This window comes from Mauremys mutica, chromosome 7 (assembly GCF_020497125.1).
Source record: "Mauremys mutica isolate MM-2020 ecotype Southern chromosome 7, ASM2049712v1, whole genome shotgun sequence".
NCBI classification, from domain to species: domain Eukaryota; kingdom Metazoa; phylum Chordata; order Testudines; family Geoemydidae; genus Mauremys; species Mauremys mutica.
Genome location: NC_059078.1, coordinates 108,014,106 through 108,041,783, shown reverse-complemented (window position 1 = coordinate 108,041,783; position 27,678 = coordinate 108,014,106). Strand labels below are relative to the sequence as shown.

The 27,678-nt window shown below is 42.7% G+C and overlaps 1 protein-coding gene across 4 annotated transcripts in view; it reads left to right on the top strand.

Moving 5' to 3' along the window:
* The window catches only part of FANK1 (fibronectin type III and ankyrin repeat domains 1), an 88,207-nt gene that overhangs the window by 5,044 nt on the left and 55,485 nt on the right, over nt 1–27,678 (top strand). For 3 of the 4 annotated variants that reach the window (XM_045023708.1, XM_045023709.1, XM_045023706.1), the window contains exons 2-3: nt 23,153–23,330; nt 26,460–26,593. In XM_045023708.1, coding sequence (XP_044879643.1) covers nt 23,153–23,330; nt 26,460–26,593 — 312 coding nt within the window. The remainder of the gene's footprint in view (nt 1–23,152; nt 23,331–26,459; nt 26,594–27,678) is intronic. The other variant, XM_045023707.1, reaches the window with a different exon arrangement.

Below are 27,678 nucleotides of genomic sequence, written 5' to 3'. Positions count from 1 at the left end.
CCCACACTGTAACTTGAGACCATTACTCCTTGTTCTGTCATCTGGTACCACTGAGAACAGTCTAGATCCGTCGTCTTTGGAACCCCCTTTCAGGTAGTTGAAAGCAGCTATCAAATCCCCCATCATTCTTCTCTTCTGCATACTAAATAAGCCCACTGCCCTCAGCCTATCCTCATAAGTCATATGCTCCAGCCCACTGATCATTTTCGTTGCCCTGCACTGGACTCTTTCCAATTTTTCCACATCCTTCTTGTAGTGTGGGGCACAAAACTGGACACAGTACTCCAGATGAGGCCTCACCAATGCCAAATAGAGGGGAAGGATCACGCCCCTCGATCTGCTGACAATGCTACTACTTATACAGCCCAAAATGCTGTTAGCCTTCTTGGCAACAAAGGCACACTGTTGACTCATATCCAGCTTCTCTTCCACTGTAACCCCTAGGTCCTTTTCTGCAGAACTGCTGCCTAGCCATTTGGTCCCTAGTCTGTAGCAGTGCATGGGATTCCTCCGTCCTAAGTGCAGGACTCTGCACTTGTCCTTGTTGAACCTCATCAGATTTCTTTTGGCACAATCCTCTAGTTTGTCTAGGTCCCTCTGTACCCTATCCCTACCCTCCAGCTTATCTACCACTCCTCCCAGTTCAGTGTCATCTGCAAACTTGCTGAGGGTGCAATCCACACCATTATCTAGATCAGGGATCAGCAACATTTCAGAAGTAGTGTGCCGAATCTTCATTTATTCACTCTACTTTAAGGTTTCGTGTGCCAGTAATACATTTTAACATTTTTAGATGGTCTCTTTCCATAAGTCTATAATATATAACTAAACTATTGTTGTATGTAAAGTAAATAAGGCTTTTAAAATGTTTAAGAAGCTTCATTTAAAATTAAATTAAAATGCAGAGCCCCCTGGACTGGTGGCCAGGACCCAGGTAGTGTGAGTGCCACTGAAAATCAGCTTGCGTGCTGCTTTCGGCACCCGTGCCATAGGTTGCCTACCCCGATCTAGATCATTAATGAAGAAATTGAACAAAACCGGCCCCAGGACCAACCCTTGGGGCACTCCGCTTGAAACTGGCTGCCAACTAGACATGGAGCCATTGATCACTACCCGTTGACCCCAACGGTCTAGCCAGCTTTCTATCCACCTTATAGTCCATTCATCCAGCCCATACTTCTTTAACTTGCTGGCAAGAATACTGTGGGAGACCGTATCGAAAGCTTTACTAAAGTCAAGGAATAACATGTCCACTGCTTTCACCTCATCCACAGAGCCAGTTATCTCATCATAGAAGGCAATTAGGTTAGTCGGGCATGACTTGCCCTTGGTGAACCCATGCTGTCTGTTCCTAATCACTTTCCTCTCCTCAGAGTGCTTCAAAACTGATTCCTTAAGGACCTGCTCCATGATTTTTCCAGGGACTGAGGTGAGGCTGACTGGCCTGGAATTTCCCAGATCCTCCTCCTTCCCTTTTAAAAAAATGGGCACTCCATTAGCCTTCTTCCAGTCAACCACCACATTTCTTTCTGTTCTTCTAATAAAATTTATTATAGCACTAAGGTTGACATTTTTACACAGTCTGCACAGCAGCTGTAACTCTACAACTGTGGTAAAGTGTGAATAACCTGCTTTTCATTTTCATTTTCTCCTGGTGTTGTGACCAATTAATGGGCTTGGATTTTTACCAAAAACAAAAAAATTAACTCCAAAAAGGAGTGTAAGATAAGAACTGTAAAGGATGGATAAGCAAACACTCAGAAACCTGAGGCAATATATTAAGAGACCGACATCCCAAAACTTCAATATATACTCAATGTACAATCAACATGTCAGGAAGACTGTCACCACACATATATCAATGTATCACCAGTTGTGGTTTCTTTAGGACTGTGTGTCATTGTTTATGCTTTTGTAAGTTAGAAATTTAACACGTGTGTGTGTGTGTGTGTGTGCGCGTGCACAGTTTTAAAAAAAAACAAAACCAAAAACTAAAAATGCTAACTCACAGTTAGTGGTATAACATATGTTCACTTTTGTCAGTGCTATCTAAATACCCATTAATACAATTTATGGACTACACAGGCCATATCATCCACATACACCTCTACCTACCTCGATATAACACTGTCCTTGGGAGCCAAAAAATCTTACCGTGTTATAGGTGAAACCGTGTTATATTGAACTTGCTTTCATCCACCGGAGTGCACAGCCCTGCCCCTCCTACCCCCCGGAGCACTGCTTTACTGCATTATATCCAAATTTGTGTTATATCAGGTGGCGTTATATAGAGGTAGCGGTGTATTAGAAGTACAGTAGAAATACATATGAGAAAAAACAGGGAGCGGGGGTTCACCAAAAAATAAATTATGCTCAGGCCAAACACAAGATTAGGGGATACAATTATCTAGTGACTTATTGCTTTTCACATTAAATTTCTGTTTGTTAATTTTCCAAGAAGAAAGGTTTGCATGGCTCATCTTACTCAGCAAAACCACTTTTCAGCCTTAAAGCTTGTCTTTGCTTATATTTTCCTTTGGAGAATAACTTCCACAGTGTTTGCACTAATTTGTTTATTTGAGCTCTGTACAAACAGTGGAAGGTGATTTAAGAGTTTGGGGTTTACAGAGGCAGTGAATCATTTATTGTTTGGTCAATATGTCAGTCTGACCGAGACTGGTTGTAAATAAATACATTGCATATGACATATTGATTCAACAGTTTAGGCCAGGGGTAGGCAACCTATGGCATGGGTGCCGAAGGCGGCATGCAAGCTGATTTTCAGTGGCACTCACACTGGCCGGGTCCTGGCCACCAGTCTGGGGGGCTCTGCATTTTAATTTAATTTTAAATGAAGCTTCTTAAACATTTTAAAAGCCTTATTTACTTTACATACAACATTAGTTTAGTTATATATTATAGACTTATAGAAAGAGACCTTCTAAAAATGTTAAAATGTATTACTGACACGCAAAGCCTTAAAGTAGAGTGAATAAATGAAGATTTGGCACACTACTTCTGAAACGTTGCCGATCCCTGGTTTAGGCATATACCTTTATGAAGCTAGCCCAAAATTAAAATCAATTTTCATTTATATTTTCAATGTTATGAGATATTCTTATGGTTATGGAACAATGATCACAAATAAGTACCATTTTCTGACAGACATTCATAGTGCACCATAGTAAAGGAATAAAGAATAGGATTCCTTTGTTTATTTGATGAGTAAACATAACTCATTAAGTTCAACAAGAATTACACATTCAAATCAAGGGAAGACTACATTATACTCTTTCACTCTTTTTATACAACCCTTTTTAAATTGTATCAATTAAACTACTTCTCTCAGAATATTTTCACAATCAGTAAATGATAATTCCACATCATCTCAATTTAAAATGATGATATGGTAACTGGAATGCCAGTTTTAATCAAACTTTTGTTTTAAAATTAATACAGAATAAAAAGAAACCCAGGCTGTAATTAGATATATTACAAGCTGGTAAAAGTAACAGAGGTGGGAAGCAAGCAGTTCCTCCCCATATTCACAACTACTATTTCTCTAAATTATCAGCAAATGTTAAAGAAAGAAAGGTAGCTAGGCACCTTCATCAAATAGTACAGAAATTGAAAGAAAAGGCCATCATCTCTTGACTAAAATTGGAATATTACACATTTTCACCCTAAGAATCTGGTACAGAGCCTAGAAAAAGTTTGACATTCTGAAAGACAATTCATCTCCTCTTACTTCTTTAAGGAACAATCCCAATCCAGCTATCCATGTCCTCTGAGCAATGTAATATTTGGCACAAGTAAGGTTTAATGTAATAAAAATACTTGATAACACAAAACTCTTTCGCTCTACTTGATGCAATTGTACCAAATGTCTATCGGGGAACTCAAAGTTAGCACACCAGACATTTTATACTCTATTGTCTTTGAAAAGCTATACCTATTTTCAAATTATGAACAGTTAAAACATTATTCTTGTTTTAAGTAAGTCTAGAAGCAACTTGGCATGGAGTGAACACTGGCCATTGATCCTGGGCATTCCATGTAAAACGTTCACATTGGTCCTGTGAAATTACCATTGGCAACCAACAAAAGCAACTTTATTGGTTATGTGCTGCCTAAAATAACATTCTCTGGGCCTTATTTATCTGTCAGTATGACAGCAAGTGATACTACAGTTTCACTGGATGGATTTGTTGCCATATAAAAAATATCTCAAGCCAAATAAACAGTAATATAACCTATGTTTACTGTCCCATCTTTTGAGAAACCTATATTGAATGAGGAGCTCAGCCAGAAACAGGATTTGTAATATGCATGACAAGTATTGATTTGTTAAATGCTTATCACTTCCATGGATAAAACACAATCTATAATACAGTTATTCTCCATATACTGATTTACTTTGGGCTCATTTAACACCTGATGATGTGTTTCTGGGTTTTTTTAATATATAGTGATGGGGCAAGGCCAGATGGCTACAGTAAAGTAGTGAGGAACAGGTATGTTAGCCCCAGGCTAAACAAATCCCTGGTACCATGGTAACCAAATGGCAGTTGCCCCAGGTTAATCAAGACACCTGGGTCCTATTAAGATCCTTCTAGAAGGCAGTGAAGATAGCTAGGTTGATTGGGACACCTGAAGCCAATCAAGGGCTGGCTGGAACTAGTTAAAAGCCTCCCAGTTAGTCAGTGAGGTGGGTGTCAGGAGCTATAGGAGGGAGCTGTGCTGTGCTGTGGCTGGAATGAAGCAGTACAAATCCATATCAGGTGCAAGGAAGGAGGCCCTGAGGTAATGGTGAAGGAGATATTGAGTGGGGGGACTGCTCTGGGGAAGTGGCCCAGGGAATTGTACATGTCCTATTTCCAAAAAGTCAGCTACCATAGCTGCTAATTTTAGGGTCCCTGGGCTGGAGCCTGGAGTAGAGAGTGGGCCTGGGCTCTCCCCTCCCTGATTAATCACTGAGATTTGGAGACAACAGAGACTGTGTGAGGGAGGATTGCTTCTCCTCACCTCTGTTGTTGGCTTATGATGAAAGTGGCTCAGTAAGTGGTGACCCTTGCCTCTTGAGAGAAAAGGGCTGTCATAAACAGATAGTTAAGGGTTAAGGTCTCTTTTACCTGTAAAGGGTTAACATGCAGTACCTGATGACCACCTGACCAGAGGACCAATCAGAAACAAGATAATTTCAAATCTCTGTGGAGGGAAGCCTTTGTCTGTGTTCTTTGTGTAAGTGTTCGTTCTCTTTTTGGATCTAAGAGAGGCCAGTCATGTCTCCAAGTTCTCCTGGAGTAGTTCCTACTATTCAATAGTGAGTATTAGTTAGAAAGGTGGATTAGTCTTATAATTTGGTTTTTACATTTGCAATTGTGTGGTTGCTGGAGAAATTCTTTATTTCTGTTTGCTGTTACTTTCTTTTTACTGAGAAAGAAAGGGAGAGGGGGAATTCTCTCCAGAGATTAATAAGTTTAGACCCTGTGTATTGTTCCATCTTGGATTACAGAGACGTTACTTTCTTTTTATTTTTTAATAAATCTTTTCTGTTAAGGACTTGGTTGATCTTTCCTTGGGTGGATTCTCGGGGAAAGGGGAGGAGGTAAGCATCCCTCTGTAGTGGATTCCGGTACCCCTCCTAGGAAAAGGGAGGGGGGAGTAAGCAGGGGGGAATGGTTTATTTCTCCTGGGTGTAAGAACTCCATGGATTTGGGGCTCTTGGGGAAGGACTGTGTCCCAATCCACACACCTGATTGGGTGGTGGCAGCTTTTACCAGATCTAAACTAGGATTTTTAGTTTAGAGGGAAACCAGTGCAGGTCCCCATTTTGGAACCCAACAGCTCTAAGTGGGGGTGAGACCTATGACAAGGGCTATGTGGAGGGTCACAGTGAGCCTCTGAGGCTAGCCAAATCCACCAGGAAATGCAGGACCCACATGTATTTATATGCATAGCTATATATCTCATTTTCATGAAGAATATCACTGCCACAGAAACTTGAACTAGGATTTTCTAGGCCACAAGCAGAAATTCTCTTGCTGTAAGTAAATTAAAACAGAAACCTACTACACATTGGCGTTTTCTTAAATTCTCAGGTGGAAGTTGCTTTAACAAAAAAATACTAAATTCTCTCAATTTCCTCAGACATGTTTGTCTCTCTTTTGTCATTCACAGTACAACAGACCTTATAAACACTGTATTTGCTAGGGAGAGATGTACTAGGAGGCATCAGATCAGTCTTTTAAAAGATTTTTTTAAAAAATCTGTCAGCCAGAATCTAAAGTTACTCATTCTTGTAATCTCTTGCTTCAAATTCAATTTGGGAGTTTACTTTAACTTCTCTGGAGACAGTTGAAACTCATTAATAACCTAAAATAAAACCGTCCTGAGCCTCCCTTTTGGTGTAAATCTTTTTAATTATTTAAACAAACTACTCTAGCAGAATTACTCAGCATTTAAGGATTTCCTTGCTTTGCATGATCAGTTATTCCTTCTTTGAATCTGATATATGAATCAGGAAAGGAAAAATAAGAGGGAGAAAAAAATAAAGACTAAGAGCTAGACTTTCTTATACTTACTTGCGGTGGCAAATTTCTGCCATCTTTACTCAAGCTAATTTCAGTGGGACTCTTGCAGAGTATTGTGATACACATTGCAAGTAAGGGTGCTAGAATTTGGCCCTAAAAGAATAAAATCATGGAAAAGGTGATAAGAATAAAGAGCTATTCATATGAAGAGTTTAACCTTAAATTATTATAAATACAAACACATACTTGTACAGAAAAAATATTTTTAGAACAGAAAACTATTCCCTCAGTTTAAACAAGTGATGTATAATGGCATCAAAGGTTCAAAGCTGCAGGTGCTGAAGGCATTGTTGCCCACTAGAGGTAACTGTTTTTGACCCAAGGGGAAATAGCTTTGTTCTTATACTGAAAGCTTTATTTTTGGGATAAACATGCTATTCAGTTTCCTACTCCTGGGGGAATTCTGTGCCAAAAAATTAAGAATTCTGCACACAATATTTTCAAATTCTGCAAAATTCTACATATTTTATTTGTGAAAATAACACAATATAATCAATAAGAAAAACTACTAGAAATTTCAATGTGAGAAGACAGTGATTTCTTTATACTGAATATCAGCTACAAAAATTACTCAAAATTTAAAACAGAGGGCCTGACTCTGCACATCACTGCCTAATATGCTGACCAATATTGTCTCATTGTTTCCTTGTACTCTCCCGTCTGCCTATACCCTTAGTTATGCTCTGTTTTATACTTCGATTGTAAGTTCACTGGGGCAGGAACTGTCTTTTTATTCTGTGTTTATCCCTAGCAAAATGGGATCTCAGTCCACAACTGTGCTCCTATGCAGTATAATCATACAAAGAACAAACAACATATGCAGGCCAATCCCATCAACTTTACTAGAAGTTCGGCCTGGATAAAGCCACAAGGTTGAAATCTTGGTCACACTAATGTCAATAATAAAGCTCCTACTGACTTCAGTGGGGCCATGATTTAAGTCCAAGTGTTCAAAAATTAATCGAAAATGGTGATTGTAGTAATGTGGTGGTATTTTCTGGGTCCCAACTGGCTACCACATCATTAAAATATAGCATTTTAAAGAAATATAACATTGTCCAAATGTAGTTGAAAGTCACTATACTAGAACAAAAAGAACAGGAGGATTTGTGGCACCTTAGAGACTAACAAATTTATTTGAGTATAAGCTTTCATGGGACAGCCTCCTGATGCCAAAGCAAAACTAAGACTTATTTTCAAAGCATGAGACATTGACAGTTCAGTTACAGTGACTCTGTGATTAAAGGAAACCAACCATGTCAATTTCAGCTGCAGTCAAATCACAAGGGAAAAAGTGCCAAACAAAAAAGGACCAACCAGTGAGAGAAAATATTTTACTTGTGTGCTTCCCAGAGGATTACAAACAATAAAGAGAGAAACATTTAAAAAGCAATTAAATAATTTGACAGTTTTTTCAAATATCTGATTGCAAGGTAGGTTAATTTAATAGAAAGCAATTTAAATCAGTTTGAATTCAAATTAAAAAACCTGCTTTAAAGCATTTTAATAACTTTTTGCTTTTCTAAACTATTTTATTAAAGACTTCTTCATTTTCATTGGCTGGTACATGAACCAAAAGTATACCTTGTCAGCAGTCAGATGAGTTGTTTTAATGGGACATCAACTTTTTTAAAATAACAGAGAAATAAAACACACTTCTGTTTGACGGTGTGATTGTTAATGCGTAGAAATTTAAAAGGGAATTTAGGAGCTGGTGTAAACCTGAAATAACTTTTTTTTTAATGGACTATATTTCAAGTTGACAGTATTTTTTTAAAAGGACACTGTCAATTTAAATTTGTCCCAAAACTCTGCCAGAACAAACTTTTACAAAACTAACACCAACAGGTATTTCCCTTAATAATTATTATTATTGACAATTAAAACAGGAGTGGTAAAACAAATAAGCATTCTCTTGCACTGTTTTACACCTAAATATTTCAGCTATGGAAGCCTGAAGCTGACTTCATTGATTTTTTCACTGTCTATGCCAAAAGAAGTGCAAATGAGATCAGCCCCTAAAGTCCTTTTCCACAGCTCACTACCAGATGTCCGGGAGAGCTGATTCTGCTTACACATACTTTCAGCCTCGCACACTCTACCAATATGGATATTAGGTTCTGGATCTTGTGGAATACATCCAGTGATAGATAGACCATTGCAACACATGTCTATTTCCACTGCCACATGAACTGTCTTTGTTAAGGGAGTCAAAAGAGCACTTCTTGGTGTTTATCACAAATCCATGTGCTTGAAGCAGATCCAGCATCCTGATTGTGGCACGGTGTGACGCTGCCTGGGTCAGAGTGCTGATCAAGATGTCATCTAAGAAGAGATACACATCTGAGTCTGGCAGTTATTGCCACCAGAAACTTGGTAAAGACCTTGAGGGCCAACAGAAGGTGTTTGGTACTGATAGTGGACCGTGCCTACAATGCAAGGACTGTACTGTTCAACATACTCATAAATGATCTGGAAAAATGGGTAAACAGTGAGGTGGCAAAATTTGCAGATGATACAAAACTATTCAAGATAGTTAAGTCCCAGGCAGACTGCGAAGTGTTACAAAGGGATCTCACAAAAATGGGTGACTGGGCAACAAAATGGCAGATTAAATTCAATGTTGATAAATGCAAAGTAATGCACATTGGAAAACAATCTCAACTATACATACAAAATGAAAGAGTCTGAATTAGCTGTTAACACTCAAGAAAGAAATCTTGAAGTCATTGTGGATAGTTCTCTGAAAACATCCACTCAATGTGGAGCGGTAGTCAATGATTCCCAACATTCTGTTTGCTTTTTTAAAAAGAACAGGAGTACTTGTGGCACCTTAGATACTAACTAATTTATTTGAGCATAAGCTTTTGTGGGCTCCAGCTCACTTCATCGGATGTAGTCCATGAAAGCTTATGCTCAAATAAATTTGTTAGTCTCTAAGGTGCTACACGTACTCCTGTTGTTTTTGCAGATACAGACTAACACGGCTGCTACTCTGAAACCTTTGCTTTTTTAAAGAAAGGGATAGATAAAACAGAAAATATCATATTGCCTCTATATAAATCCATGGTACATGTACACCTTGAATACTGTGTGCAGGTCTGGTCATGCCATCCCAAAAAAGGTATATTGGAAATGGAAAAGGTACAGAGATGGGCAACTAAAATGATTAGGGGTATGAAACAGGAGGATAAATTAAAATGACTGGGAATTTTCAAATTAGAAAAGAGATGACTAAGGGGGATATGATAGAAGTCTATAAAATCTTGACTGGTGTGAAGAAAGTGAATAAGGAAATGTTATTTAATCTTTCACATAACACAAGAACTAGCAGTCACCCAATGAAATTAATAGGCAGCAGGTTTTAAAAAATCAAAAGGAAGTACTTCTTCACACAATGTACAGTCAACTCGTGGAACTCTTTGCCAGGGGATGCTGTGAAGACCAAAACTATAACAGGATTAAAAAAAGAACTAGATAAATTCCTGGAGAATAGGTCCATCAGTGGCTATTAGCCAGGATGGGGAGGGATGGAACACCATACTCTGAGGGTCCCTAGCCTGTTTGCCAGAAGCTGGGAATGGGCAACAGGGGATGGATCACTTGATGATTCCCTGTTCTGTTCATTCCCTCTGAAGCATCTGGCCTTGACCACTGTTGGAAGACAAGATACTGGGTTATATGGACCATTGGTCTGACCCAGTATGACCATTCTTATATAAAAATTAATTATAATAATAAAAATGTTTAGTACAGAAACTCCCCAACATCATGACCTCTCAAGATAGCAACAATGTGAGATAACAACCTTGGCAAAGAATGCATTTTAAAAATCTTGGCCTACTAGGAAACATAAGTTTCTATTCCCAGTCACAAATCTAGCATTCTGGAGCAATGTCACTAAAATATAGTCCAGCGAACAAATGTTTATTTAACGTGCCCCTCTCTTTTCCCTCCACCGCACCCCACTCACCGGTGTTGGCCTTGGTCAGTGGAGACTCAGAGTTCAGAGATGTTTTCACGTGAGTACACCTCCCAGGTGGAGGGGCAAGAAGGCACCTTGCTCGTTCCTCCAGCTACTCACTGTTCATTGTGCCACTGTTCACTCCACCACTCTGTTGCTAATGGCCCTGCGCAGTCATCTTCTGCTGCCACCTGCCACTGTGACCTCTGTGAGTTGGTCTCTTGAGGTTCCACCCAGCTCTCAGTGATTTCAGCTCAGCTCTCAGTGAGGGAACCTCACTGCTAGTGCAGTCTGGGTGTCTTTTACACAAAAACACTGTCCCCACAGGAACACTGTCCCCACAGCAGAACTAAGCACGTAGACCCGATTATCAGTGATTTCAGCTGCAGTGGTCACTTAACAGAACAAAAGACTATCTATGGAGCCTAATCAGCTCTGTCTTTAAACAGTGGAGACAGACAGGTCCCCACCCTCTCTCAATGCCCTCAATCAGCACAGGCTAAGTACAGTTCTACTCCCCTTTACTCATACAATAAGAACAACAATATTTCATTCCCCCCCCCAACGCATTCAAGTGACTTGTAACCCAACCCCAGCCAAAATCTATCACTTGGGCAACACAGCTCTGTTTGCTGGATACCTAGGTAGATTAGGTGTGAATGTAAATACAATCTGGTCCTGAAGCCTTTCCCCTCAACCCCCAGCTCATCATTAGCTGTCAGGGAGAGCTCATTTAGACTTTGCTTACAAATCATCATTTGAAATTATTAGGTTGGCCAACATCACTGAAATGAATGCACTGACATTGTCATAAACAACAGCTGTATAAGGAAGCTAGTCTATGTTCATTACTTTTCAAACCTATTATACTTTCAGATACTTGTATTTTATCATACACTTTTAAAGTGTGTATTAATGTTTCAATTTCAATTCAAATTCCAGTCACTAAATTGGCATGTTTCCAAGTAGCAGTCGTGTTTGTCTGTATCCGCAAAAAGAACAGGAGTACTTGTGGCACCTTAGAGACTAACAAATGTATTTGAGCATAAGCTTTCGTGGGCCCACTTCATCGGATGCATAGAATGGAACTTATAGTCAGGAGCTATATATACATACAGAGAACATGAAAAGGTGGGAGTTGCCCAACCAACTCTTAAGAGGCTAATTAATTAAGATGCACTATTGTCAGCAGGAGAAAAAAAACTTTTGTAGTGGTAATCAAGATAGCCCATTTAAGACAGTTTGACAAGAAAGTGTGAGGATACTTAACATGAGGAAATAGATTCAATGTGTGTAATGGCTCAGCCATTCCCCGTCTCTATTTAAGCCTAAATTGATTGTATCTAGTTTGCATGTTAATTCAAGTTCAGCAGTTTCTAGTTGGAGTCTGTTTTTGAAGCTTTTCTGTTGTAAAATTGCCACCTTTAAATCTCTTACTGAATGGCCAGAGAGGTTGAAGTGTTCTCCTACTGGTTTTTGAATGTTATGATTCCTGATGTCAGATTTGTGTCCATTTATTCTTTTGTGTAGAGACTGTCCAGTGTGGCCAATGTACATGGCAGAGGGGAATTGCTGGCACATGATGGCATATATCACATTGGTAGATGTGCAGGTGAACGAGCCCCTGATGGTGTGGCTGATGTGATTAGGTCCTATTATGGTGTCACTTGAATAGATACGTGGACCAGGGCTGGCTTTAGGCCAATTCCCCCAATTCCCCCGAATTGGCCCCCACCCTAAAGAAAAGCACCTAACTTAGGTGCCTTTTTAATTTTTACTCACCCGGCGATGCTCCAGGTCTTCGGCGGCACTTCGGCGGCAGGTCCTTCACTCGCTCCAGGTCTTCGGCACAGACCCGGAGTGCCGCCAGGTGAGTCATCCCTGCTGGGGCCCCGTCAAAACTATTCGAATCGGACCCCGCACTTCCTAAAGCCGGCCTCGATGTGGATAGAGGTGGCATCGGGCTTTGTTGCAAGGATAGGTTCCTGGGTTAGTGTTTTTGTTCTGTGCTGTGTGGTTGCTGGTGAGTATTTGCTTCAGGTTGGGGGGGCTGTCTGTAAGTGAGGACAGGTCTGTCTCCCAAGATCTGGGAGAGTGAGGGATTATCTTTCAGGATAGGTTTTAGATCTTTGATGTGCTGGAGAGGTTTTAGTTGGGGGCTGAAGGCGATGGCTAGTGGCGTTCTGTTACTTTCTATGTTGGGCCTGTCTTGTTGTAGGTGACTTCTGGGTACCCTTCTGGCTCTGTCAATCTGTTTTTTCACTTCAGCAGGTGGGTATTGTAGTTTTAAGAATGCTTGATAGAGATCTTGTAGGTGTTTGTCTCTGTCTGAGGGATTGGAGCAAATGTGGTTGTATCTTAGAGCTTGGCTGTAGACAATGGATTGTGTGGTGTGTCATGGATGGAAGCTGGAGGCATGTAGGTAAGTATAGCAGTCAGTAGGTTTCTGGTATAGGGTGGTGTTTATGTGACCATTGCTTATTAGCACAGTAGTGCCCAGGAAATGGACTGCTTGTGTGGATTGGTCTAGGCTGAGGTTGATGGTGGGATGGAAATAGTTGAAATCATGGTGGAATTCCTCAAGGGCTTCTTTTCCATGGGTCCAGATGATGAAGATGTCACCAATGTAGTGCAAGTAGAGTAGGGGCGTTTGGGGATGAGAGCTAAGGAAGCATTGTTCTAAGTCAGCCATAAAAATGTTGGCATACTATGGGGCCATGCAGATACCCATAGCAGTGCCACTGACTTGAAGGTATATATTGTCCCCAAATGTGAAATAGTTGTGGATGAGGACAAAGTCGCAAAGTTCAGCCACCAGGTTTGGCATGTAACTAGTTCACAAAACTGGGGGTGGGAGGGAGTGTTGGGGACATTCAGGGTGTGTGTGTAGGGAAATCACTGGGGCCAGGGGCCCCTGCAGGGCCCAGGGCCTGGGGCAAATTGTCCCACTTGCCCCCCCCCCCGGCTGCCCTGGAGCTCACAGCCCCCCGCCCCTTACCTTGCCAGCGGCCGCTCAAAGCAGCAGGACTTGGGAACTGAACTGCCCAGCTGCCGGTGGCTTGGCACGCTGCGGCTGTGTGTGTGTGGGGGGGGGCGGGGGAAAGCGGGGGAGGGGCCAGGGAGAGTCATCCTCATGGGGCCAGGACCTGGGGCAAATTTCCCCACTTCCTCTCCCCCCGCCCCTCTGGGCGGCCTTGGAGCTCACAGCTCCCCCCCACACACCTTGCTGGCAGCTGCTCAAAGTGGCAGGACTCGGGAGCTGAGCTGCCGGCAGCTCGGCACGCTGCGGCTCTGTGGGGGTGGGGGAGTAGGGGAGGGGCCAAGAGCCTCGCGCTCCCCCCAGCTGGGACTTCTGGGAGCTCAGGTGGGAGACAGGACAGTCCTACCCACCCGCCCCTTAACAGCCGGTTCTACACCGGCATCAAATTTTAACAACCAGTTCTTGTTAAACTGGCTCCAGCTCACCACTCTGTGTGTGTGTGTGTGTGTGTAAAAATGAAATGTGGAAGAGGAATCTTTTTAGGAATGGAGTAAAATCTTCCACAGAGTATAAAAAGGAATTATGAGAAAAGTACAGTAACTCCTCACTTAATGTTGTCCCGGTTAACGTTATTACATTGCTGATCTATTAGGGAACAAGCTCGTTTAAAGTTGCGCAATGCTCCCTTATAATGTTGTTTGGCAGCTGCCTGCTTTGTCCATTGCTTGCAGGATTCTCTGGAAGAGCAGCCCCTCCTTGTGGAGATTAGAACTGGGAGATGGGGGGCCGGCAGTCCCCCTCCCATCAGCTCCCTTACATTTCCTGTAAGGTATGTGGCTTGGTAGCTGCCCAGCAACAGTTCAGGTGGTCCTCCCCGCATTGCCATGCTGTTCCTGCCCTTCCCTCTGGGAGCTTCCTGCTTGCTGGGGGAGGAGGGGAGAGGGGTGCTGATATCAGGATGTCCCCCTGCTCCTGCCCACCCACTTGGTACCCCCTCTCCACAAAGCGGAGAAGTGGGACAGGGATCAGGGACAGAAAGGAGGGAGCTTGCTGGAAGCTGTTGCTTCCTGTCTGAACTGGCTGGTCTGCTTAAAAGGGCAACATACTTGAGTGGGATCAGCGTATTTGATGGGGCAATGCACGTCTCTCTCTCTCACTCATGCACTCACCCCCCAGCACTTTGGAAAGTCAGCATTTGTGCAGCTGTGCATGTGCTGTCAGGAGGAGAGAGTGGTGCCCTCCTGCTGGATAGTGTGGTCTCCTCATGTTCTGTTTTTCCAGGGAAGTGTTTGCAGCTACTGCCCTGCATCTATTGTGCTTCCTGCCTCAGTCCATGCTGCCTTATAGAGTGAGAGGCTACATTGACAACAGTGTATTAACCCTTGAGGGCTTAGCCGAGTGCTAGTTCATCATTTAGCAGCAAGCTTTCCCTGGGAAATATTCCATCCTCTTACTCCACCTCCTCAACCAAGCTTCACAATCATTCATCGCCGTGTACAATATTAAACTGTTTGTTTAAAATTGTTTAAAACATATACTGTATATGTATATAATGACTTTTGTCTGGTGGAAAAAAAAATCCCTGGAACCTAACCCCCCCATTTATATTAATTCTTATGGGGAAATTGGATTCGCTTAACATTGTTTCACATAAAGTCGCATTTTTCAGGAAAATAACTACAATGTTAAGTGACGAGTTACTGTATTTTGCAATAGTGTCCTAATTTTGACCCAAGAATTTATGGTAGCAGAGAGGTTATATAAGAATCTCTTAAAACTGATTCTATTTCATTTCTTCCCTCATACCTGCTAACTTTCATGAGCTGAAGGGTGTCTGTCCTTCAGTCGACCTGCTACAGGCCTTCTTTCCAACTTCCTCCCAATTGCTCTTGTCCACACGGTGCTTCAAAGCTCTGCACAGACCAAGGCTGATCATGGAATCATCACATGTATTGAGTCTGTGGAGCTTTTAAGCTCCATAACTATCCCTGAGTAAAGTGAGAAGCATCTCATGAATTGGTTAGCTGAGAAGGAATGTGGATCAGGGGACCACTCCTTGGGGAAAGGAACCATCAACTGTTCCTCAGTAGTGATGGCCCTGCGAGGTTGGGCCATGGGCAATGTTGGTGTTTGATGTGGTCCACTCCAACGGGGTGTTAGGAGCAGCCCCACTACCACAATCAAACTATTTGGAGGATCCTCACAGTTGAGCTCAGAAGCATCTCCTGCCCTTTCCCCATCTTGCTCTTGAACTTGAAGGTCATTTTGACATAGCGGGAATCATAGTTGGTACCTTTCCCACAGAAGAGACATAGGAACCTGGCCTAGTTCTTTCTGGCATTCAGTGCATTATCCTTATGCACAGTGGCCTCCATGGAATCCCTGGGAAGTCCTTTGTAGGGCAGTCAGAAGTCATTCCTGAGGATTCCACTGATCCCTGCTACATCTTCCTCCTCATCACCAGATGACACAATGAAACCCAAGTCCTTGTCTCCATTGCCAAAAGACTTCAGGTCATATCATTATCTGTTCTGGCACATGGCATCAACCTGAGGTATTCAGGCTGAGTTTCTACAGGAGAAGACCCATAAATTAGTGGATATCCTCCAGCTATTGGCTCCCGGGGAAGTTGCTTTCCCTGTAAATGAAGCAATACTTGAACTTGCTAAATCTCTGTGGAATACCCCAGCTTTGTTAAAGCCCACAACAAAGTGTACTTTGTGCCAGTGCAGGATTTTGAATCTTTTTTTCTCTCATCCAACTCCAAATTCCCTGGTTGTGACAGTGGCAAATGAGCGAGCAAGACAGGGAAGATATAAATCTGCGCCTAAAGAAAAGGAGTTCAAAAGGCTAGATTTAATGGGAAGAAAGGTCTACTTGATTTCCTCCTTGCAGATGTGCATTGCAAGCCAGCAAGCTCTGTTGTTGAAATAGGATTTTGTGAACTGGATGCCACGTCGCATCTTACACGGGGGTTAGGTTCTAAAGTCACCATGTAAGAGGAAAATCGCGTATTGTGAAAATTACCATAAACTACAATATACGCTAGAACAGGGGTCCTCAACCTCTGGCACGCATGCCAATGGTGGCACGCAAGCTGATTTTTTTTAATGGCAGGCTGCGGGTCCCGGCTGCCGCTGAGCCTGCTGCCGACCTGGGGTTCTGTTCACTCAGTCGGCAGCGGGCTGAACGGGGCCAGCAGTGGGCCAGCGCCTGCCAGCTGGGGTTCCTGCTGCCGGCCCCTTGCCAGCCAGGGTCTCGGCCACTGGCCCTGCTTAGCCTTGTGCTGGCCTGGGTGAACGGCAGAAGGCTGAGCAGAGTCTCCGGCTGGGACCCCAGCTGGCAGCTGAGTGAATGGAACTTCAGGCTGGCAGCAGGCTCAGTGGTAGCTGGGACCCGCAGCCTGCCATTTAAAAAAAAAATCAGCTTGCGTGCCACCTTTGGCACGCGTGCTGTAGGTTGAGGACCCCTGTTCTAGTGTATACTGTAAGTTATGATAATTTTCACTATACGCGATTTTTCTCTTACGCGCTGACCTTAGAACCTAACCCCCACATAAGATGTAACTCCACTGTATTCATTTTTGAAAATTTATAATAAGCGATACTCTGGGGGGGGGGGAAGAGGGGGTGCAAGGTGGAAGTTTCACATAGGCTGCAAAATATCCTTGCACTGGCCCTGGATACTGTCAGCTGATTCTCACCGTCTCCAACCTACCTGGGTAGTACAACAGACATGGCCCTGCCCACTAGCTCCTCTCCACTCCCTAGACCACCACCACTTGCCCCCCTACTTAAGGCTTAGCCCTCTTACTTTTAAAAATGATTGCTTGCCCCTCTCCTCCCCTCCCCCATGCTTTTCTGGCAGCCCTGTTGCCAGGTATCCAGTTTTAGACTGGAAACTCCAGTAGAAAATGGGACCTGAGTGTCCGGTTAGCAGTGCTGACTGGAAACTAAATGTCCGGTTATAGGAGTAACCACATTAGCCTCCCCTCCTCCCACTCCTCCGCTCCTCCAGAGGGCTGGAAGAGAACCTGTCCTGCTGCTGTGGAAGGAGGGGCAGCTCAGTGCAGAGAGAGACAAAGAGAATGGGCTAGAACCAGGTAGGTACCTACTCTATGTGGGCAGGGGCGGGGAGAATCCTGTTTACCCCCTCCCCAGCCCTGCAGTGCTTGCAGCTTACCCTTGACCCCTCCCTTGCTCCAGAGACCAACTCTAGCTCCTGCCCCACTGTGCTTTTACCCCCAGCCTCTTTTACAATCATTCCCCAGGGGGGGCCCACAAATATGTTTGGCGCTGGGCCCACAAAAAGTTAATCTGGCCCTGGTTAAAAGTGGCAATTCTTCAACAAAAAAACTTAAAAACAGACTTCAAAGAGAAACTGCAGAACTGGAATTAATTTTCAAATTTGACACCATCAAATTAGGCCTGAATAAAGACTGGGAGTGGCTGGGTCACTACAAAAAATATTTTCCCCTCAGTTAATACTCACACCTTCTTGTCACCTCTTGAGAATGGGTCACATCTACCATGATTGAATTGGCCTCGTTAACACTGACCCCCCACTCAGTAAGGCAACTCCCATCTTTTTATGTGCTATGTATTTATACCTGCCTACTGTATTTTCCACTCCATGCATCTAATTAAGTGGGTTATAGCCCACAAAAGCTTATGCTCAAATAAATTTGTTAGTCTCTAAGGTGAAACAAGGACTCCTTGTTGTTTTTACCTGTATTGTAACTGTTGTTCTTCAAGATGTGGGTACAGACACATATTCCATATTCCACCCTCTGTCCCTTTGCATTAGAGTCTCCAGCTGGGGATTTCGGTGCAAAGGAACTGAAGAGGGAGGTAGGGCAGCCCCACCGTTATATAGCCAAGGTATTGGCACATGCACTGCCTGTATAGTTATTGCTTGGCAAAATTCTCTGACTTTGGTGTGCTGGGAGCACAAACACCTGAGTGGAATAGTTGTGTGCACTCATATCTTGAAGAGCAACAGGTACAGTACAGGTAAGTAACTGTCTCTTTTCTTTCTCGAAAAAGACCTCACATATAATTTTCTACAAGAGTTTTGACACTGAGAACATCATCAATGTGTATGCTTTTTGTAAACTGTTTGCTATTGACTTCTGTGATGTACATTTATTAATGGTTAAGAGTGAAATTTTTTTCCATTTTATTTTATAAATAAAGTATTATATGCACAATAATTTACTCCTGGGAAAGAATTGTGTGCAGAATTCATGTCCCCCATAGATTTCTTTGCTTCCCTTGACTTTCTGACAGGGAAGCAAAGGGAATCTGCAAAAGCAGTCACACGCCACTCCCTAGTTGTGCAGGTACATCGTTTCAGGCACCTGGAGCAGCTGCGGAGAGGTAAATCACCACAGGGATGGGGACACCCCAGCCAGTGGCTTCTACCTGAGCTGGGATTAGCTGCTAGTCCTGGCTGGGCTGGAGGCAGGAGAGGATGGGACTTCTACTTCACCTGCAACGAGTGTGCTGGGGTTGTATCAGACCCACCACCGGAAACCTCCCCCAGCTTCAGGAAGCTCAGCATCCTCCCCTGCTTCCTGCCCCCATTGCTCCTCAGCTGCATGGGGAGGGGTCACTGTACAGGGAACTGTTCCCCCATCTGCCTAACCCGCATTCATCTGGACCTCCCATACCTGGACACCCCTGCCAAGCCTCATCCGGTACACCCAGAACCCCCCTAGCTCTCCATACCTGAACCCCACCCCATTGAACCCCTGCATCTGGAGCCCCCTGCAGCCAGACCCCCTGCCTCTGGACCCACACCCCAGCACCCAGACCACCCCCACTGAACTCCCTGCACTCAAAACTTCCACCCTGACAAAATCCCCCCCCGCACCACCCTGATGCACCACACCCAGACCCCCATGCCACTGACCCTCAATTAGTTGCATCCAGACCCCCCCACACCAAACCCCACTCCCTCACACCCAGACCCCTCTGTGGAGCCCCAATTGCTTTCACCTGGAAGTCCTAGCAGAGTCTCATTGCCCCTGGACCCCCCCACCCCACAAGCCTCTGCGCATCCAGATCCCCCCTACACCTAGATCCCCTCACACTAAGTTGCCTGCACACAGATTGTCCCACATCTAGATCCCCCCCACACTGAGCCTCTCCAGACTTGGATCCTGCCTGGTTGAGTCTGCCTGCCCCAGACCTGGTGCGCCTGGTGCAGAGGGGCAGGGCCCCAGGATGTTTCTGGGGCAGGCCCAGGCCTTGTGCTGTGTCAGGGTCGGGTGCAGCCTCACCACTGAGTCTGTGTCCCCAAAGTGGGGGGTATGGAGGCTGCAGGGTGATCTCCCACCTTTGTGCAGTCAGTGGCCTATGATCCACACTGCCATGCTGGAGCCTCTGCATTTATTTACTGACAAAAGATGCAGAATTTTAAAATATTGCACACAGAATTTTTAATTTTTTGTCACAGAGTACCCTCAGGAGTAATGATAATAATGTACAATTAAGTGTATAATTTGTCCACCAAATATTAAAATTTGATTGCCTTTAGTAAGATAGAGCAATGCAAAATTTCAGAGTTTTTTTTTTAACTGTTTAACTCCGAAAGTGTCTCTCTGAATTTCCTTCAGATTTAGTGGAAAAAACTGTTACACCCTGGGACTTACCCTACATAACAGAGACTTCAATTTTAAGAGTAATGCATGTGAAAATCTCCTTATTGTAATGAAATCCTGTTTGCAGTCTTAATTATGGAGAAACTATTTGTCTGTTCATAATTGTATTATTGAAAATATTCTAAGAAAACCTCATGCTGAAGTTGTTGAGTTCATTGCACATTTATAATTGCTAGCATATTAATATTTTTGCTAGGAACAATTTCCATATAGCTGGGCCCTGAGCTACTGGAGGGTCAAGTGCATATTCTGGTGAATACAGGTTTTAAAAATAAAAATATTTTGTCATTTAAAACTTCAAAACTAATACAGTTTTCTTAAAGAGCTGCTCTCCTACCAAGCCAGAAATCCACTATATCTTACACTCAATGTATGTAGACTTTTGATATTGTCTCAGTATGTGTTGTTTCATCACAGTGGTGCACTGCTGGCACTACAGACTTTGCCATTCATATAGCACATGTAAAACTATTGATGGGAGAACTTCAAAAGTTCTAAGAAAAAGTAAACATTCCAAAATGTGAATCTGAATCCATAGATTCTCCCTAATATTTTGTGATCTTCTCCCACAAAATCACCTTTCCCTGTTTAGGCTGTAACTCACTGGGGGAAAATCTAGCAACCTGCTATTCTATCTAGTGTGATTGGGGCAGGCAATAACTTTGCTCCCTCATTTTGGCAACTTTATGGGGGCACTAATCCCCTCCTCCCTTTCCCAAATTATCCCTCAGTATAGTGTTTCCCTCTTTCCACTCTTCTTCTGCCACCTTTGCTGGGTACCCTTTTATTTTTGCCTGTCCCTAGTATAAGGTTCATCTTCTCTCCCAGTTTCTCGCCCTCCTCCCTTCTCTGAGTCCTGTTGTCCTCTTTCCACCTCTACATGGGGTTTAACAGTTCCCTCTTTTCTCCCATTTCCCTGAGGAATCTCATTGTTGGTCTCCACATTGTGGGATACGTGATAGGATTACAGTGCCGTTAATATGGAGGGTAGCTGAAGCTGCTGCTGTTTGTAGCTGCCTCTGGCTTATGGAAAGCAATGAGGAGGGCAATGAAAGTATACTTGGAATTCTATGGTTGCTTAGCAGCGCTGGAGCAGTGACTGCTGGTAGTCAGAGGCAAGGACTTGAACCAGTTTTAATTGTATTTTTAGTCTCAGGTACCAAGTCCTTGCCTCTCAGATGTCCCTCATTTCAAGGGATGTCACTTATTTTAGATCCAGGATCACCTAAGATCTGCACAAATTTAGTGTCCCCTCATCTTTTATTTTTGGAAATGATCTACATCAAAACCAAATAATTATGAAACAGGTGATAGTCATTTACACTGAAGGAATGAATCCCACATAATTTTTAAGTTTCTTGCATAAATAATGTTTGTGTACCTTTGGTTCTTTGCTATATATTGCTTCCTACAGTTGGGCCAGGTTGAGATGTATGACTGAGGGCATGTCTATACTACCTCCCAGATCGGCGGCCAGCAGTCGATCCAGCAGGGGTCGATTTATCGCGTCTAGACTAGACACCATAAATTGACCCCCGAGTGCTCTTCCGTCAACAACTGTACTCCACCAGGCTGAGAGGCACAGGCAGAGTCGATGGGGGAACATCGACTCACCACAGTGAAGACACCACAGTGATTAGACCTAAGTACGATGACATCAGCTTTGTTATTCATGTAGCTGAAGTTGCGTAATTTAGATCGATTTCCCCCCACCCCCCACCCAAGTGTAGACCAGAGCTAAGATAGTCTCAGGCCCCCACCTCTTCCCCCCCCTCCCTCCTGCAGCTAGTCTCTCTTCAGGACAAGAACCTACCTTTACACAATTGAAAAACTCACCTTTATATATGTATTTTACCTGCTTTAACCTCTCAATAACGCTCACTTCCTTTTCTTAGCTAATAAACCTTCATTTAGTTTACTGTAGAATTGGCTACCTGCATTGTCTTTTGTGTGAGATCTGAGGTAAGTGATTGGTCTCTTGAGACTGGGAGCAACCTGATATGGTGTGATTTTTGGTATAAGTAAACTTTTATCACAAAGTTCAGTTTGCTTGGCAAGATAGACTGGAGAGTCTGAGACTCCATGGTAAGACTGGTATAGTGACCCAGGAGTTCACATTTGTTACTGGTTTGATGAAATACCACCAGCTTGGGGTGTCTACCCTGTTTTCTGACAGTCTGCCCTGAGATAGGCATTCACAGTTGTGATCCACTGCAGATAGCATGAGAGACATCATCCCTTGAACATTTAATAAACAATGTGAAATAGTCAGTATGTGTTCCTTAGACTATATGTGTGAAGGATGTTTAAAATGGAATAGAAACAAATTATATAATAAGGGGACTTTCACTGATTAGTTTAAATGAGGATAATGTTAACTAACTATATGTAACTTCTGAAATCTTAGCCTAATTCATTGGTGGTTATGTTTTTATTCCTAGACTTTGTTGTTTTGTGACTTGGGACACTTCACTATTGATAAACTGTAACACTATAGGCTTTCTAAAATGTGTTCCAAAGCTTGTGGCATCTTGGATGTTGTAGAGAACTCTCCGTCTTGAGTTTCTTTTTATGTACAAATTGTAGTGTACTTAAAACATATTCAGTACACACTTCAAACTACATATATGTCCACTGCACCAATTCAGCATTATGTTTTTTAAGTCATCTTTGCACAATAATTATGTATTATTTCCCTGTCAAGTGGTGAGTTAAAATATGATCTTACTTGCAAGATAAAGGGATGCAAAATTTAAGAGTGTTCTTCTCTATACAGGAGTGTGTACTCTTGGGTAAATCTGATATACATCAAAAATATTTGAAAAATGCAAGCTCTTAATCAAAAAAGGAATAACAAAACTAATCAATGAACACCTAAAATGCAGTTTCACACATATGAACATCTTTTTACATTCTATGTTACAGAAATAACATTTTGAAATATTTTTTAGGAAAACATACTATCCCAAAACCACATCCTCCAGTTGTAGGTGAGGTGACCCACCACAGCATTCAACTCTCTTGGAATTTGGAAAATACAGCACAAAGAAAAGGACCTCAAGAGCAATGGCTAAAGATTTCAATTGAAGAAGAGGACCCCAAATTACATACCTATGGTACCATTTATACGTAGGTGCAATATTAATGAAGTTTTATCTTAAGTTATGGCTTGCAAAGCATTTTGAAGATGAAAAGTGATGAAGAAATGCTAAATATTTATTATGGTGGCAATGTTGTTTTTGTTATGAAAACTATTACATTTTTCATTCAATTTTTAAAATCTGATTTCTTTTGAAATTACTTAACATAAGCACAATTTTTGAGGTAATACCACGTATTACCTATAATTGTTGTAAAAAAAGAGTATGTTACTCTGCTCCACCTTGCTTGATCGTGAGGGGTGCATACCTGAAGCAAATGAGTAACACCTACATGGCTGTTAATTTCCATTCACTTCCCTTGATCACAATTAGTGATTGTCCCCTTTAACTGCTATATATGGCTGTCAGTATGTTAGGTGAAGCTGAGAGACAATGGTTGAAATCCTGGCCACCCATGAAGTCAATGGCAAAACTCCCATTGGCTCCACTGGGGCCAGAATTTCACATAGTGTGTGTGTGTGAGGTGTGGATTCTGCTTGGCTGACAGATAGCTGAAAAGAAAACTAAATCTACCATGCAACCTGCTGGCTGACAGCTCCAAAGTGGTACAATCATCTGGGAGAAGATGGCCAGTTCCCATGAGAATATATTTAATATTATTAGGGATGACCTCTTTTTTCTTTCCATGGGTTATAGTCTGTATAGGCAAAATGTGGGAGAGAGGGCCACTAGTCACACCCTCCCCCCAAAGTGGCTTCATACCCTACTCCCACAAAATGAGCACTGAGTCCCTTTATTACCCTTCCACATTGTGCCTAACTTGAATAATGATTAGTTAGCAAAGTACAGAACTTGCCTCTGTAGGAGTAAGGAGCTAAGATGATGCTAAGAGTGATTAGGGATGTTAGGGTTAGAGGGCAGAGGCTGTAGGATCTGCTCCTTCCCTTCCCTTTTGCTCATGTCTGTATATAAACAGGCACCAACATAAAATCTGTAAGATGAGCAGCTTGTTTGTAAAGCAGTCCATGGATTGATGTTGTATGCTGTTCTTCACAGTTACAACCCGCCTTCCCCTAAAGCCCCAGGAGATCAAACTTCTTAAGACTAGTCACTTCTTAACTTGAGCCTCTTGCACTGCACTGTATGGCATGCTGCACTGACTCTAGATTCTTCAGTAACGTATAATATGGTTCCCAGTATTTAGAAAACCTTACAGTGTAAGATTTGTCACTAGGTGGCAGAATTAGACTGTATTAATACTGACCTTTTATGCTCTGCCAAAGCAGTTTCTTTCACATTTCATATATTTTAAAATTAAAATGTTTTTAAGATGCTGGGTTTTGGAAAAAAAATTCTGATAAATATAGCATTTTTAGAAGCAGAAATTTTGCATCTTGGATGCAGTAGGTGTCAAAGGGCAAACTCTATAGAATTCTTGTAAATAATTAATTAACCCTTTCTTTTTGTATTTGTTATGTAAAAGAAACTTATTAGACACTTGTTTTTTTTCCCCATTCGGGTATTACTGCTGCAAAATGTATTTAATCTATAAATGACAACAAAACTATATATTCAGCACCTGGTTTATAAAGATGCGCTCAAATCTGTGCCTAATTTTCAGATATAGTTGCAGCAATTGCATGCACAGATTAGGTATTTGTATAGGCAAATGGCTGTTTATGCTTCTAAGGGGCAGTTTCCATTTGAAAATATCTAATTTACATGCTCACTTAACCTTAAATAAGTGTATAAATGAAGCTTTTGTCAAGATGGGAAAGTTTTACCACTTATATTGATATATTTATATAGGTACAGTAACTCCTCACTTAATGTTGTAGTTATGTTCCTGAAAAATGCAACTTTAAGTGAAACGATGTTAAATTAAACCAATTTTCCCATAAGATTTAATGTAAATGCAGGGGTTTAGGTTCTAAGGAAATTTTTTGGGGGCAGAGAAAAGGCATTATATACTGTACAGTACTGTACTGTACTGTGGTGGGGAGGTGCCCCTGGCTTATACCACACAGGCACAGCTCTCTGCAGACAATGAGGCAGGCAAGGACTCTAGGAAGCATCTTGCACAGCAGCAGCTCCTCCCTCCCCCACCCTCCAGAAGAACAGGTGCTGACTTTGCCGGGGGATGCTTCAGGCCCGCCTCTTCCCACCCTCAGTCCACCTCCTCCCCGGAACACGCTGCATCCCTGCTCCTCCCAGCACTTCCCTGCTGCCAAACAGCTGTTTGGTAGCACTTAGGACTTTCTGGGAGGGAGGGGGACGAGTGGAGATGTGGCGCTTCCCTGCTCCTCCCCCTCCCACCGGTAGTGGATTTAGAGTTAGTGGGGCCCTGTGCTCAGCTTCATTTTTGCCCCCCTCATGGTGGGAGCACTCTTTCTTACCCCTCCCCCCGTTTTTCATTTTTTTTCTTCATTCTCCTGCTTGGGCTCAGGGCTGGAGGTGCAGAGTCTGGGAGGGAGTTAGGGTGTGGGAGGGCGCTCAGAGTCAGGATGCGGGAGACAGCTCAGGGCTGGGGCAGGCAGGAGGTGCAGAGCACTTACCTGGGATAGCTCCTGTTTGGTGCAGGGGGTGTGCAGGTGGCTCTGCGCAGCGCGGCACCGCCCCCAGGATTGTGATTCTGGGAGCCGCGATTGTGGGAGTTGCCCCCGCCCCGGCAGGCAGGGCCACCCGGAACGCAGGGGCTTTAGGGGCTGCAAGGCTCTGGGCTAAGGGGGCTACGGGGTCCTGGCCTGCAGCTTCTCTCCGGCCGGCTTTGAAGCGGAAAGTGCCACTTTTCTCTGGCTGCGCTGCTGCCCCGCTCCTCCTAGTCCTCCAGTCCATGCTTGCAGGGCCGCATTTCGAAAGGGGCTTTAGAGCTGTAGGCTCGGGGCCCCATAGCCCGGGGCCCTGCAGCCCCTAAAGCCTCTGCATTCTGGGTGGCCCTGCCTGCCGGGGGAGGGGCAGCTTCCCCGCTCACTCGCTCCCTTCCTTTCCCAATGTAGACACAGCTGTAAGGTCTAGATCCTGTAGATAGATCAGCGTGGGAGCAGTGGTTTAAAATTGTATGTAGATTTTTGCTTGAGCAGTTATGCATCAGGACATTATGCTTAAATGTTGTTTGCCAAAATGTTTGAAAAATACTATATGAATTATTATATAAGAGATTTTTTAGGGGATATGCTAGACAACATGTCATAGAAGGTCTTCAGCCAAGAACGACCTACAGATTTCGACTAAAGGTCACTAGTTCTACAGGGGAGTGTTCTTATAGTCCAGCTGTCTCAGTATCCACTACAAGTAAGTACAGATTTTAATTTATTATAAGGTGACAAAAATTACAAAATTCTTTACTATTTTTTTAAAAATTGATATAAAATAGCTGTTGAATTGAAGACTGTAGTTCGGAATTCACAAACATTGAAATGTATATTTTGTAAACATAAATATATTGCAAATGTTTATTACTTATTCTAAGAGTATTATGAGTTCTGAGTCACCTACAAACTGTTTAGTTCTGTATTCTCTAAAATAGTAGTTTAATTTTTCAAAATATAGTGTGCTATTTCAATTTCCTCTTCATGTTATTCAGACCCCAAGTGTTGGAGTAGAAAATAGGCCAGGAGTGTTACTAGTTCCATCAAATGCTACTGTGGTTTCTTTTTTTACTCACTTCACTTGAATTCAAAACCAGGCTTATTCTCAAACTGAAATAAAGGTCTGTCCCATAAAGAGGAAGAACAGAAAATAAATCTGAGTCTGTCAGCCACAGGTTTCAAGAAAGGCTAGAGAATGTCTCTGTGCCAGAGAGAGTGGGACACGGGACTCTGTGGTTTGGATTGTCTCATTGGGGAGTAGCACAAGGGAAAGAATCAGAAATACTTTAATCAGTGAAAGATATCTTCCACATTTATGAGTGACCGAGACAGGGCCATAAGTGGTGGAATATATATCCCTGAATAAAAATATTCCTAATAACACATTTTTCATGTTTTCTGGCCTATTCTATTTCATATAATTTACTTAGAATTTTTTTTATTGAGAATGTTAGTTTTCTTTATTTTTTTCTGTGTCCAGGAATCATATCTGTGTATTGTGTGCTCTGAACAAATTGTGTTTCTGCTGTCATTCTAAAAGTTAAAGCTGCAGAGGTACAATTTACTGCTTAGCAGGAGAGACCAACTGCAAGATGTGATTCTTGAACATAGAAAAGCAAAGGGAGATGCAGTATTGCCAACCTCAAGTGTTCAACAATCATGAGTCAGGCCCCCAAAATCATGAAATTGGCTTAATCATTAAAAATAATAAATGTTGGGTTCTTAGTCTTTTAAGTCACATTTGAGTCACGTTTTCAGGCTTTTGTCTGCAACCTGCATGATTGCTGT